At 45.5% G+C, this 13,270-nt stretch overlaps 1 protein-coding gene across 1 annotated transcript; it reads left to right on the plus strand.

Annotated features, from left to right (window-relative positions):
- Positions 1-4,814: 4,814 nt before the first annotated feature.
- eomesb (eomesodermin homolog b) lies at positions 4,815-10,761 on the plus strand. Its single transcript, XM_030370076.1, has 7 exons — positions 4,815-5,023; positions 6,170-6,797; positions 6,943-7,097; positions 7,301-7,422; positions 8,162-8,320; positions 8,572-8,633; positions 9,447-10,761. The coding sequence occupies exons 2-7, from the start codon at positions 6,247-6,249 to the stop codon at positions 10,321-10,323; spliced, it is 1,926 nt and encodes a 641-aa protein (XP_030225936.1). The 5' UTR covers positions 4,815-5,023; positions 6,170-6,246; the 3' UTR covers positions 10,324-10,761.
- Positions 10,762-13,270: the final 2,509 nt, after the last annotated feature.

Raw genomic sequence — 13,270 nt, forward strand, 5'->3', positions numbered from 1 at the left:
TAAATCCGAGGGCAAAGAAACTTTTCTCGTTAATCTTTTCTCGTTTAACCGAGAAAAGATTAAAATCAGAAACAGGATCTTGTTAGGCTTGGTTAAGCATTAATATGTTCTCCTTGGTAAGTGGGTTGTGTGCCTGTTCCCCTCCCAGCCAAAACGACGTGGGTTCGATCCCTCTCATGTCTGCTACCTGGCATCCTTGAGCAAGATAGACAACCAGTAACCTCCTCTTAGTGGCACGCATGCATCAGAATTCCCTGTGGCTGCTTTGAATGTAAAATAGGTGGTGACACAAACTGGGCAAGTCTTTGAAAGGGGGGTTTAAGTCAATTCTGTGTACCCGGAAAATACAATCAATCAATAAAACAAATAAATAAAGAACAATCTACAATTAAAACTGTTTTCATGGTGAAGTGGGACTGCTGTCTCTGGCAGTCAGGAACCCATGACGTTTCAGATTGGGTGTTGATTGGGTGATAATGAGGGGGTGGTCCTAACCACCTAGGCTTTCACCCCCACCTCGACTCTGGTGTCAGTTATGTGGGGTTCACTCCCATTAGTCTAGCCTGTAGAGCTACACAGATAATTAGGTTGCAGTGTTTGCTGTGGGTTTTGTTTTACAATGATGGCTTGCTTGCTGCCAGCAAACTTGAGGCTGCCTTAAGAGGACAAAACCCTTTGCTGTTGTGTTGTGACTTTTAAGGACAAGATAAGGTTGTACTTTATCTGCATGGATCGCATGAAACATTAGGGTGTCAGGGCAGACAGTACAGCACATAGTAGAGCAAAAGATATTTCAAAAAGAGGAGATTTCGGGGGGGAATGAGAAACAAATGTTGTATGTGCTGCCCTGGCACCTAATGCTCTCATAGTGTGGGCGGTATCTTCAAATTCATTTTGAATGTTTTCCTGCAAAGGGCTTTGACACGTGATAAAGGCAAGGGCTACATAACCTGATTAACCAAACTAACTCATTAAACAAACATCAGAATGAGCCGTCTGGTTAATAAATATGTTTGCTTAAATGCAGTGCTTTGTGAGGTCCAGACCTCTCTCTCCTTACACACCTCTCTCCCTGATATCTCCCTGATACCTGCCTGATATCTCCCCTTATCTCCCAACTCTCCCAACTCTCCGGCCATCTCATCTCCACTGATCTGAGCGGAAGGGGAGACATCCCAGGAAGATAAGTGTCTTTCAGGATATCTCATTAGCGAATGCAAATGAGGAAAACACCAACTCTTGGCAGCGAGGCGGCGGTGGATCTCCGTGGGATAGCTGGGACACGACAGCAGCTCACCAAGCGACCCCATGCTGGGCACCAAATGTGACGGCCCGCTCCTGCTGCTGCACTTTACAGGACAGAGGACCCGACCAATGGGTGCCCCCGGAGCTGGAGGAGGCCGCTACCCTACCCTACCCGCCCCCTCCCCAACTTCTGTCCCTCGGAAACCCCCAGAAGACAAGGGCCGCCACCACGACTAGTTCACTGGAACAATAATACTGATAATGGTCCAACAGGGACGTTTCCCTGTTGTTGGTGCGTTGTCGGTTGAGTGCCAAGAATTGGGTCGAAATTGGCATCGCTGCTTCTCTCCATTCCTTCAAAAATGCATATTTTTCATCAAATTGCATTCATACAGTTTTTTCATGCATCTTTTTTTTGTGTTCAACAGTGAGGCAACTTAAGATGATTATTAATCCATAAACATGAAGCTAGCTTTTGGTTTTCCAATGTATTTATGCAATTTTGATAAACATACATCAATTGTTTTTATTTATTTGGTTATCCCACGGACAAGAGAAGCTAATACAGTACGATATCTGCGCACTTAACTACACCATGGCTACCGACCATGCTATCCACCTTACAGCCACCATCTTGGTTCTAAACGGTAGCTGGACGGGGGGAACTGAATCCTCTCCCCCACCTACCATTTAGAACCAAGATGGCTGCTGTATCATCCCTATATATCCACCGTGGCCATGGCGAGGTACAGCAGGCCTGCGCTCCACACGGGTGTGTGTGTGTGTTGGGGGGGGGGGGGGGGGGGGTTCACTGGCACGGCTGCGTGGCCAACCGACCTTCTGCTCCACCCAGGGTGGGGAACTGGGTGGGGGTGGCCAGGTCACCGGCCCCTCTCCTCCTCCCTGACATGGGCTCCGCGGGCGGGTCGCAGGGCGGGATGGCAGGATGTCAGGAGCAGCCCTTTAGACGTGTCAAAAAGCAGGCACAGCTAGAGGAAGCTGTTCATTGAGCATGATATAAAGAGAAGAGAGGGAAGCTCACACAGACACAGACACAGACACAGACACACACGCACACACACACACACACACACACACACACACACACACACACACACACACACACACACACACACACACACACACACACACAGACACACACACACACACACACACACACACACACACACACACACACACACACACACACACAAAGACACATAGACACACACACACACACACACACACAGACTGTCTGCCCCCCATAAAACGTGGATATTTATAATAATTACTCGTGATAACAGGAGCATTAATAAGTGATGATAAAGAGCAGGGAAGCTGCTTGTTAGGTTTTCTTGTGTTGGATAAAGATGAAAATGTCAACACGCCCTATTCTAGTCTTTTTGACCGTTTTTTTGCCATATCACAGCATGAGCCTAATTGAGAATAGTGACAAATCATTTGCCGTGCCATTCGCGGTGACAGAGGGACTTCTGTCGGGGGAAAGTAACAGCCAAGATGTTCTGCTGAAGGACACCAAGCCGTTTTGGAGCACAGCTACTGAATACTGTGGTTATTGTGACTCGAAGAATTGTGTGTGCCATCTTTCATGAACCAAAAATTAAATAAATAAAATTGTGCGTCATTGCTGACAAGATAAGACAAACTGCTCCACCACGATGTGGCACTGTGAGTAATCAATCCAGGAACAAAATGGCGGGTTTTCAACATTGAGGTCAGAATTAAAATGTATCCAAAAAGGGTTGAAGAGGGTTGAAATCGGACCCCCATACTTGCCCCATCAGTCGAGACTGGATCCAAACCCCCTGGTCCCCCTGACTGGCCATGCCCCCTTTAGTGCCCAAAGTGCACAAAGAGAGGAGATGTTGGCAGGGTAATCCTCCAGATCCAGAATCACCTCAGGTAGGAGGCTCTGTTACAGCCCCACAACGTTACTGTGTTAAGTGTTCTCTTGTTGGTTGTTTTATCAAGAGGTCCAACCCAAAGAACAAGAGAGTCTGAGGGTTTTAGATACAGTCTATTATCTACACAATGACCTGAACAAAAACCTCTCCTCCAAATGTTATTGTTGTAATTTCTGTGATGTTTGTTGCCTTGTTTATACCTGTTATAGGACCAAACACATTCACACTCACACACACGCACACAGACACACAAACACACACACACACACACACACACACACACACACACACACACACACACACACACACGCAAACACACTTTGAAATCAGTATTATATCTTAATTATCAAGGTCCTTGAGGGTAAACTTGAGTATAAATCAGGACACATGATTAGGGCCCATAAAAACAAGGGAAGACCTGTGCATGGTTTTCCAAACTCAAAAGTTTTTTAAGTTTACTTGACAAGCATGACAAGCTGTGGATTCCTCGTCAAACTGACAACATCCTTTACTACTGCGGCTTTTGCCAAACACAAAGCTTCCAATAACATCCACTGTTTGTTTTCCCTTCCAGGGCCCAGTCGTCTGAGGCACACAGTGTTTATCTGAACGGTGTCAACCTACTACACAACTCTTCCCACTCTAGACTTTCTCTTTTACATGTAAACCTGCTGCCAATAAGCAGCAGCTGTCTGTCACCGTCTGGCTTTAAAAACACTCGGGCGGCGGAAGTGACCAGGACAGTTCAGTGGGTATTTAAGCTAGTACACGCCAATGAAGCACGCAACATTAGCATGCTAATGGGGGGCAGTTTGATACCAATATGCTGGTGTTTGAACTAAGATGGGGGTCGTCTGGGGCTGAATGCATGGCCCGGGACCCTGAAACAGATGGGCGGACATCTTGGTTTCTTCTTTGGTTTTGGTGGGATTTTGTTGATTATTCAGACGAATCCCACAAGCATAAGAAATATGATTGATCAAAATGGTATGCAAACTACCTTATAGCTTTTGTTGCACAGCAAGCCCCCCTGCAATATATATTGTGCAGTGTAGTAAGTAGTCATATATCTGGGGAGAAATTTAGATGTTAAGGGAAATTTCTCATTCTGCCGCTCTGGGTTGTGTTTGAGCTGTTTGTAGCAGAAACCAAACACAAACGTCTAGGACCACATGTATTACACACCCCTTGAATTAGGAATTCAATTAAAAACAAAGTGTACCTTTCCTTTGTGCTATCTTTTTGTGTTTTTCATCATTCCACTGAGTAGGCCCACATGGGGATGTTGTGAGGTTCGAAGTACTGTTTGTGTTGTTTTTATCTGATGTGGTTCAGAGAAATTACTAAACGTCAATAATCAATAATCTTTCTGACATCCACTGAAGTATTTGAAGAAACACTTTAAGTAATGTAAAATTCTATTCATTTAGTAAAATTACCTCATTTCAATTTCTTATTGCATGATACTCGATGCAGTTGCATACACAGATCCATATTCATAATATTTTCCTATACGTCTGATAATACCACTGTACTCGACTACTACCTGTGAGCGCAACACACGAGCACGCGCCCACGCTCGTCCCCGGGGAGAAGGATGAAGTTTGATAATAGGCTGCTATCTCTGCGTCATCGCCGCGGGAGAACACTTGTGAACTCGAGTCTCGAGACGCTCCTCACTGCAGCTCGCCGCTCGCGCTCCGCGGTTCTCTCATTGATCTACCCGCGGCAACATGAGGAGACTCCACCGCCTTCCGTTTGATTCTGGGGCGCATTTTCAATGAAGACGACACGGGTTTATATGTATTAGAATAATATTAATAATTACAGACGCAGAGGAGGAGGATTGTTGGGTGAGTTTGCACATTTTGATATTCTTTAATTGTTGTTAATTGAAACAGTGAAATTAGGCGAGGATGCCTGGGCTGAAATTAGACATTTCCATTTTTTCATATTTTATCATAATTATACGTGGATGGATTTGGGGGAGATCATTATTTGGCGGTGTGTGTTTGTGTCGTTCGGGTTGCCTCCCGTGTGGAAGACGCTCCATGTGTTTGGTTTCTCCCGTCTGTCTCCCATGAGGAACATCTCATCACATCTCAGGCTTCTTCACACGGAAAATTAATCGTCAGATCTTGATCTTTGCATTTGTCATCCCTGAGGGACGCGGAATCACACGCTTAATTCATTCACTCTGCATACATCTATAGAATGGATTCATGTAGGCCGGATTCAATCTTTCAAAATGGCTAAATAGACCTTAATGGCTAAAATAGGACGTAAGCTATGGTAATGTATAAAAAATTGTAATATTAAGCTATAATAAGTAATACAGTAATATATATAAGTAAAAAGGTAGGCTTTATCTGTCCAGTAAACATGCACCTTTATGTCCATATTCAGGCAGAACTTGATTATTATAGGCTATAGGCCTATTATTATGGATTATTATTAATCCTTATAATTGCATTAGGTAGGCTTAATTAGCCAGTCTTCTTATATTTCCGTAAACCTTAAATAATTATTTAATGTAGCCATTAGAACGAAAATGAATGCCTATAAAAAAAAGTAAGTTTTTTCCGACTTATTTTAATTAATTTATTAACTTTTATTATTATTTTATTTCAGATAAATCCACTATAAACGATTCAAGAAGTTAAAAATGTAAAGGTTCTGTCCACAAAGCAGGAAATTAATGATAGGCCTAAGGCCTATAAGTCTATATTTCTATTAGGCCTATTCGTTACAATTGCCTGTTGTGAATTTTTTTGGGCTAAATATTTATCTTTGCAATATCTTGCAATGCAACAAGGACACTGGATGTTACAAAGTCTGAAGGGACAGCCGCCCATCCAAAATATATCAGAAAATGGAGCTGAAAAATACATTATGGCAATTTCTGTTAAAAAAAATATATTTACGAATAAACTATGTGACCTATTGCTTCCTAGAGGCGCCCTTAAAACACAATGTGATTTTTTTTAATATTTCCTCAGAGGCTCTCAAGTGAAGCCTTTGCCCCCCGGGATCCAGACCCTCTTGCCCGCCAGTGAGGCCGGGTGCTGCAGGCAGGATGCTCGGCAGCGAGGCCGAGAGCAGCAGCTTCCACCCCCCCAAAGACGTGGCGGAGGACAGGGACAAATCCCCCGCCTCCGACGACCCCTCCACCGCTCGGTACGCGGAGCACGGACTCCACACAGACAGATATTTCCTAACACCCCCGTCCTCCACAACGGCTAAACTATGCGCAGAGGAGGCCGCGAACCCCTGCTCCTTCCTCCCCTACACCGGCCAGGCGGGCCCGGTGCCCCCCTATCCCCCGGGCTCCGGGGCTTCCAGGTACTCCTCATCGCTCCACTTCGGCTCCGTCCTGCAGTCCCCTGCGGGGTTCCCCCCGGCCGTGTGCTCCCCGGGGGCGCGCTCCCAGTTCAGCCCTTCGTACCAGTTCGGACAGAGTCCCAACTGTATCTATCCCCCGTATGGCGGACCGGGAGCGCGCCTCAGCCCGATGCCGCTCCACCCCGGGGGGCATGGGGCCCGGGCCCAGGTCTACCTCTGCAACCGGCCCCTGTGGCTCAAGTTCCACCGGCACCAGACCGAGATGATCATCACGAAGCAGGGCAGGTGCGACCTTAGGGGTTTATGACATTTGTTAGTGGGATTTCGTGACTTATTTTCCCACCCTAATTGCTTGACAATAATAATAGTATAACATATATAACGGATTTGATTTCCCACATTGATTGTTTGTTCCTGCGCGTCTCTGCAGAAGGATGTTCCCGTTCCTGAGCTTCAACATGGCGGGTCTGAACCTGACAAGGCACTACAACGTGTTCGTGGAGGTCGTGCTGGCGGACCCCAACCACTGGCGCTTCCAGGGCGGGAAGTGGGTCACCTGCGGGAAGGCGGACAACAACATGCAGGGTAGGGCCTATATGTCACCCGAATAGGCTTCTCAAAGGCCTGGGTCATATTTCAACCTCGTTATTCGGACTCTCTTTTATTTTCAATGTCTTCATTGATTTGATTAATGAATGTGTTATTATTAATTCTTATGTTTAATTAATTCATAGTGTACACGTACAGATTACTAAATTAATTAATAAACCGTGTGGTTCATTTGAAAGGTAATAAGGTGTACATCCACCCGGAGTCTCCGAACACAGGGGCCCACTGGATGAGGCAGGAGATCTCGTTTGGGAAACTTAAGGTCACCAACAACAAAGGAATCAATACCAGCACCTCACAGGTAATGTAACGATACCAAAATACAACAATAATAATAGTAATATAATAATAATAACATTATTATTCTAGTAGGCCTAGTAATCATGATAATAGCAATAATAACAAAAATATAATAACCAGTAGAAGAGTAGAAGTGGGCCTACTTCACAATATACTCACAATATCTTGTGAAGTTAACAATATATCAAAATGTATTCGGGAGGATGCAGTCCCATATCAAAAGGGTCACAATATGCTCAACATATTTTGGCCCTTTGACTGCGTGTTCGTTCTTTGGTTCGCAGTCGATGTTGTTTAGTTAAACGCATTAAATGCATTAAATGCCATCCGTTAGAGCTGTGGTAATGGTCGCGTTTGTTTGTCCAGGCCTCAGTTGGGGGCTTTTAGAATATTCAATTAGTGATTCAAGTGGTTAGTGTGGGCATTAATTAGCGTGCACGCGCTTTGTTCCTTAACATAAACTGAGGAACAGCATTGTTCTTTGAAATGATCAAGGCTAGGCTTATGATGCCGCTTATCTTCATCGAAACCTGTTAATATTCAAATACGATAGGCCCTATATGCCATCGTCTATACCGGTGCTATTAATAAATAAATAAACGTTTTTAAAAATCATAATAAATAAATAAATAAATATAGACTCCCGGATTTATTTATTTGTCACTCTGGATCTTTTATTATGACCTATTATTTATTCATTTTCACTCGACTCCCTCTGTGAACCATGTGACTCCGTGCAGATGATCGTGCTGCAGTCTCTGCACAAGTACCAGCCCCGGCTACACATCGTGGAGGTGTCTGAGGACGGAGCGGAGGACCCCAACAGCAGCCAGAAGACCCAGACCTTCACCTTCCCGGAGAACCAGTTCATAGCCGTCACTGCCTACCAAAACACAGACGTAAGCACTGCGGGAATGGACCTAAACTTTATTATAACAAGGCGGCCATTATCCATCATCTGCATCATAGACGACTTGATACAGGCCTCGTCAGGCCGCTATCAGTTAAAGATTTCATTTAGTATCTAACTTATATACCGGTCTACAGGCCTACCCATTATTCATTTTAACGGCAATTATTTTTCTAATATTTCAGTAGCGTTGGGGAAATCTAAAAAACCGTCTATTGTTTATGTGTTTTTTCTTTTTAGATTACGCAGCTAAAAATCGACCACAACCCCTTTGCCAAAGGATTCAGGGATAACTACGATTCGTGAGTACCATGATTTATTTGCAATGAATTACATATTTTACATTAGATATCATATATTTGAAAGAATAATGAAACACTGTTCCACACTACCCAACACGACCCCCAACCAATAAACTATGTAAATATATGTATATATATATATATATATATATATATATATATATATATATATATATATATATATATATATATATATATATATATATATATATATATATATATATATAGCTGATCTACTCCTAGGCTTAATCCATAGAAGACCAATTGGCCAAACCAGAGAACAACCATTTGGACTTCCTGCGCATCCAGGAAGTTTGGTGAAATAGCCACACCCAATTATATCTATATGAAGAAAACTACAAAAATGATCAACAAATCCCCTAAAATAACCTGGTTCCTGAGTGGAAATCAGAGCATGTTTTTAGCCTTCCCATATCAGCACTAGCCTGGTCCTACCGGACTCTCGTACTTCATTTCATTTGCAGAGTCTGGCCTCTCTCTCATTGACAAACGTTAACTCACTTTAAGGCAGGTGTCGGTTGGAGTTTAAAACTATTGGATCTGCCCGGTGCCACTCTGGATCTGCCATTACCAAGCGTCAACGTTTGACTAGAACTCAAACCAGCGCACGACCTCAACGTCGTTGTTCTCAGCCACTCCCTGCTGATGAATTAAAATTAAAATTGAAATTAAAATTGAGCGGAAGTACGTGGGCAGGTGGAGCCAGGCTACATCAGCACCACAACCCAACAGAAACACAAACACAACCCAAATGAACCACAACATCCATGTCGTCCTCCCCCCTCCTCACAGGATGTACACGGCCCCCGACGGCGATCGCCTGACTCCCTCCCCCAGCGACTCCCCGTGCTCGCACCAGATCGTTCCGGGGGCCCGCTACGCCATGCAGCCCTTCTTCCAGGACCAGTTCGTCAACAACCTGCCCCCCAACCGTTTCTACGGCGCCGCCGGCGGCGGCGGTTGCCACGGCGGCGGCGAGCGCGCCGTCCCCCAGACCAACGGCTTCCTGTCGGCCTCCCCGCCCGACGACCCCGCCTCCCAGCGCTGGTTCGTGGCCTCCATGCAGCAGGGGGCCCCCAACGGAGGGGCGGCCCCCAACAAGCTGGAGCTGACCCCCTACGAGGGTGAGTACCCGGGGCCCCTGCTACCCTACGGCCTCAAGTCCCTCTCCATGCAGACCTCGGCCCACGCCCTGGGCTACTACCCGGACTCCCCCTTCAGCAGCGTGGGGGCCGGGGGCTGGGGCGCCGGCCGGGCGCCCTACCACCAGAGGAAAGGGCCGACCCCCGGCCTGCCCTGGTCTCCCAGGCCCAGCCCCACGGCCGCCGCGGGCTTCCCGGAGGACCTGGAGGGGAAGGACAAGCCCCTGGCCAGGGAGGGCGCCGACGAGAGCGGGAGCGGGAGCGGGGGCAGCGGGGGGCTGATCTCAGCATGGACAGACACGCCCACCCCGGGGCTGGCCCCGGACAAGCCCGACGGGGGGTCGTACGCGGCGGGCTGCAAGCGCCGGCGTCTGTCCCTGGAGGGGTCGAGCGCCGAGGGACACTCGCCCACAGAGGTCAAGTGTGAGGACTTGGGCCCCGCCACGACCGTCCACAGTGGGCCCTACAGCAAGGACGGGCCCCCAAGAGCCCTGCCGGCGTACTATTCCTTTTACACAAGCCCCTGATGGTCCGCACAAAAAAAAGAAGTTGTTTTAAAAAAAAAAAATCATGATTTTTTCATTAATTTTTATGATTTTTTTGAATTTTCATGAATTGTACGATTTTTTGTGATGATATGGAAGGATAATTAGAATGTGATTTGAAAGAAAACAGAGTTACGATGTGTGGTGTCGCAAGGTATCTCAGAGAACTACAGACAACAATACTTTACATGTAAAGATCAAAATGACTCTATCACTATATATTTTTGGTCTGTATTTGCATATTTAAACATTGAAAGACAAATTGCTTATTTCCTCTGCTGCTGTGCTATATATTTTTTCCTCTTATGTACAGTAAAATATTTGTGATACGGTATTTATCTTGAAGCTTCTTTGTATTACATTTGGCATCCTGTGATGTTTGTAAATAGCTGCATTTAAATGTTCAGAGATTTGTTAATAAAGTGCCAATGTGTTATAAGCAGAACCAGAGTCGGCCCATCTGTGGTGGACGATGCTTCATAAATAGCCTTCCACGACGAACATTATTATGAAACAATAGGGCTGGATAAGACCAGCTAAAAGGGCAGAGGGGGGACCCAAACCACTCAGGCCCCGTTCACACGAAGCCGAAACGGGCGAAACCGTTACGGTTTCGATCTATCCGGTTTCGAAGTATCTCCGTAAAGACTAAGCCAAGCAAAACCGGGTAGATCTGTAGAAACGCTGTAGTACACATTCCAGGCCCATAAGGGGCGCTGCTTCTGGTACAGAAATCCAGAAGAAATGAAATAAGAAGAAGAGGCGAGCATGCGCATAAAGGCTGCCCTTATGCGCAGGCTCGCATGTGATTTCTGAGACTCCGCGGGCTTAAGAGCCATTGGCTAGGAGGTCGAGGGGTGGGGCGATGACGTCATGGTTTGCGGTTTCAGTCGGTTTTAGGCGTACACACGAATCCAAAACGAAACCGGGTAGATTTGAAACCACCCCCGAGGGTGGTTTCAGAAGTTTGCGGTTTCGGTCAGCGGATTCGCCGGCTTCGTGTGTACGGAAGGCCGAACCGTACAATACCTTTGCGGTTTCGCCATGAAATCGGCTTCGTGTGAACGGGGCCTTACGGTCATCCAGGCCGAAGGAATCGACCCTTAACCTCCATCGAGGTTGGCGACGACATCCCAGATTGTCTCCAACCCTGGTGCTCCATTGGTTGACCGGCGTATCCATGATCCACCTATAGGATAAAGGCTAGAGTGGAGGTCTCGCCTTTCAATGGATTCATTGGTTGATTCCCCTGTGGGTGGGTTATTGTGATAAACATTTAGAGATAATACATGAACCATTGTCTTCTTGTCATTATTATTATCTTCAGTTTCAACTTCATTTTGATGTTGTAAACATTTGCCTGTGAGATAATAATTACACTGTTATCCACAATGAAGCATTTTTGAGTTCTTATTATGATTTGCATTGGATAAAAGCATCTTCATGACTTCATGAACCAGCATAACTCGACTGCTCCTCAATAGGTTTTGCATACAAAAGTCGAGTATGTTCTGAGTTGTTGTTAAACTGTTGTATTTTTGTAATATGGGCTCATTTCTTTAATTTCCCTGCATCATGGACATATGTTGCAAGACATTTAGGAACCCAATGTAGTTGCGATCCTTGTAAGCCTTTACCCTAAATGGATTAAATTTAAATATCACGTAGGCCTGCACTATATCCTCACCTCCAAATAGTGTCACAACACTCTCTGAGAACAAGGACGAGTCTCGGGACGAAGTGAGAAAACGATGCATCTAGTCTTTGGCACGTTCTAATTTCAACTAATTCGAACATTATTATTTATTTGTCGATGCAGACCTCTAGCACCCGCTGGTGTTCGTATGGAGAACTTTACTTCACGAACCAAAGCAGATTATAAATCTGATCAGCGTCTGACTGCAAACTTCATGCGCAATAAACCAATGCAACCACCCCAAAGATGCTAATTTGTTCAACATTGAAGGCGTACTAAACATTGTTAAAGAGAAATTCACCCCTCTACATGTTCAGCAAGCAGTATTAAACTGATTTAAATGATTTATTCACTGTTATGCGCTTAACCAATTTAGTTGTTTTCTCAAACCTTGCAATTATGTTGCAACTGTGTGTGTGTGTGTGTGTGTGTGTGTGTGTGTGTGTGTGTGTGTGTGTGTGTGTGTGTGTGTGTGTGTGTGTGTGTGTGTGTGTGTGTGTGTGTGTGTGTGTGTGTGTGTGTGTCTGAGCGACAGTATCGGTGAAACGGAGAGGGGACTTATCACAACCATCCACCTGACGACAAATAATCGTTGTTTCAGCTTTGACACATTCAGACTCAGACTGTAATGGAAAATCCATGTCGTTTCCCCATTTCTTATTCTCCGTAGGTCACCCATAAACCCTGTCTTGAACAAAAGAGGGAGGCTGGCTCAGTAATCATCACACTTGACTAAAACCAAAAAGAGGAATGTGAGCTCAGGCGCAAAGACACTCAAAAACCAAAGCTTTGAATAACGAGATGATATCCAGGCTTCAGACATCAGGCAAACCGGTACATGGTGTGTAGACTCTGTAGCCAACAAAGCAAACCTGAGTACTTAAATACACACACTGTGACACAATTGAGTCAATAAACACAGGTGCATTAACTTGGAGCTTCCGAAAATAACCGACCGAACAGCGCTCCCTACCGAAAAACTTAAACTGTGACAGTCAGTTGTAAAGAAGCAGAAACGAGAACGTAGCGACCTGTTTTTACGTCTTCTGACCAGTTGGAAGAGAACCTCGGTTCTTTAGTCTGCTGACCAGTTGGAAGAGTAGGCTACCTACCTCTGTTATTTAGTCTGGTGACCAGTTGGATGAGAACCTCTGCTTTTTAGTCTGCTGACCAGATAGAGGACATGGATAACCTCTGTTCTCTGGTCTGATGATCAGTTTGAGGAGAACCTCT

This window comes from Gadus morhua, chromosome 11 (genome assembly GCF_902167405.1).
Source record: "Gadus morhua chromosome 11, gadMor3.0, whole genome shotgun sequence".
NCBI classification, from domain to species: domain Eukaryota; kingdom Metazoa; phylum Chordata; class Actinopteri; order Gadiformes; family Gadidae; genus Gadus; species Gadus morhua.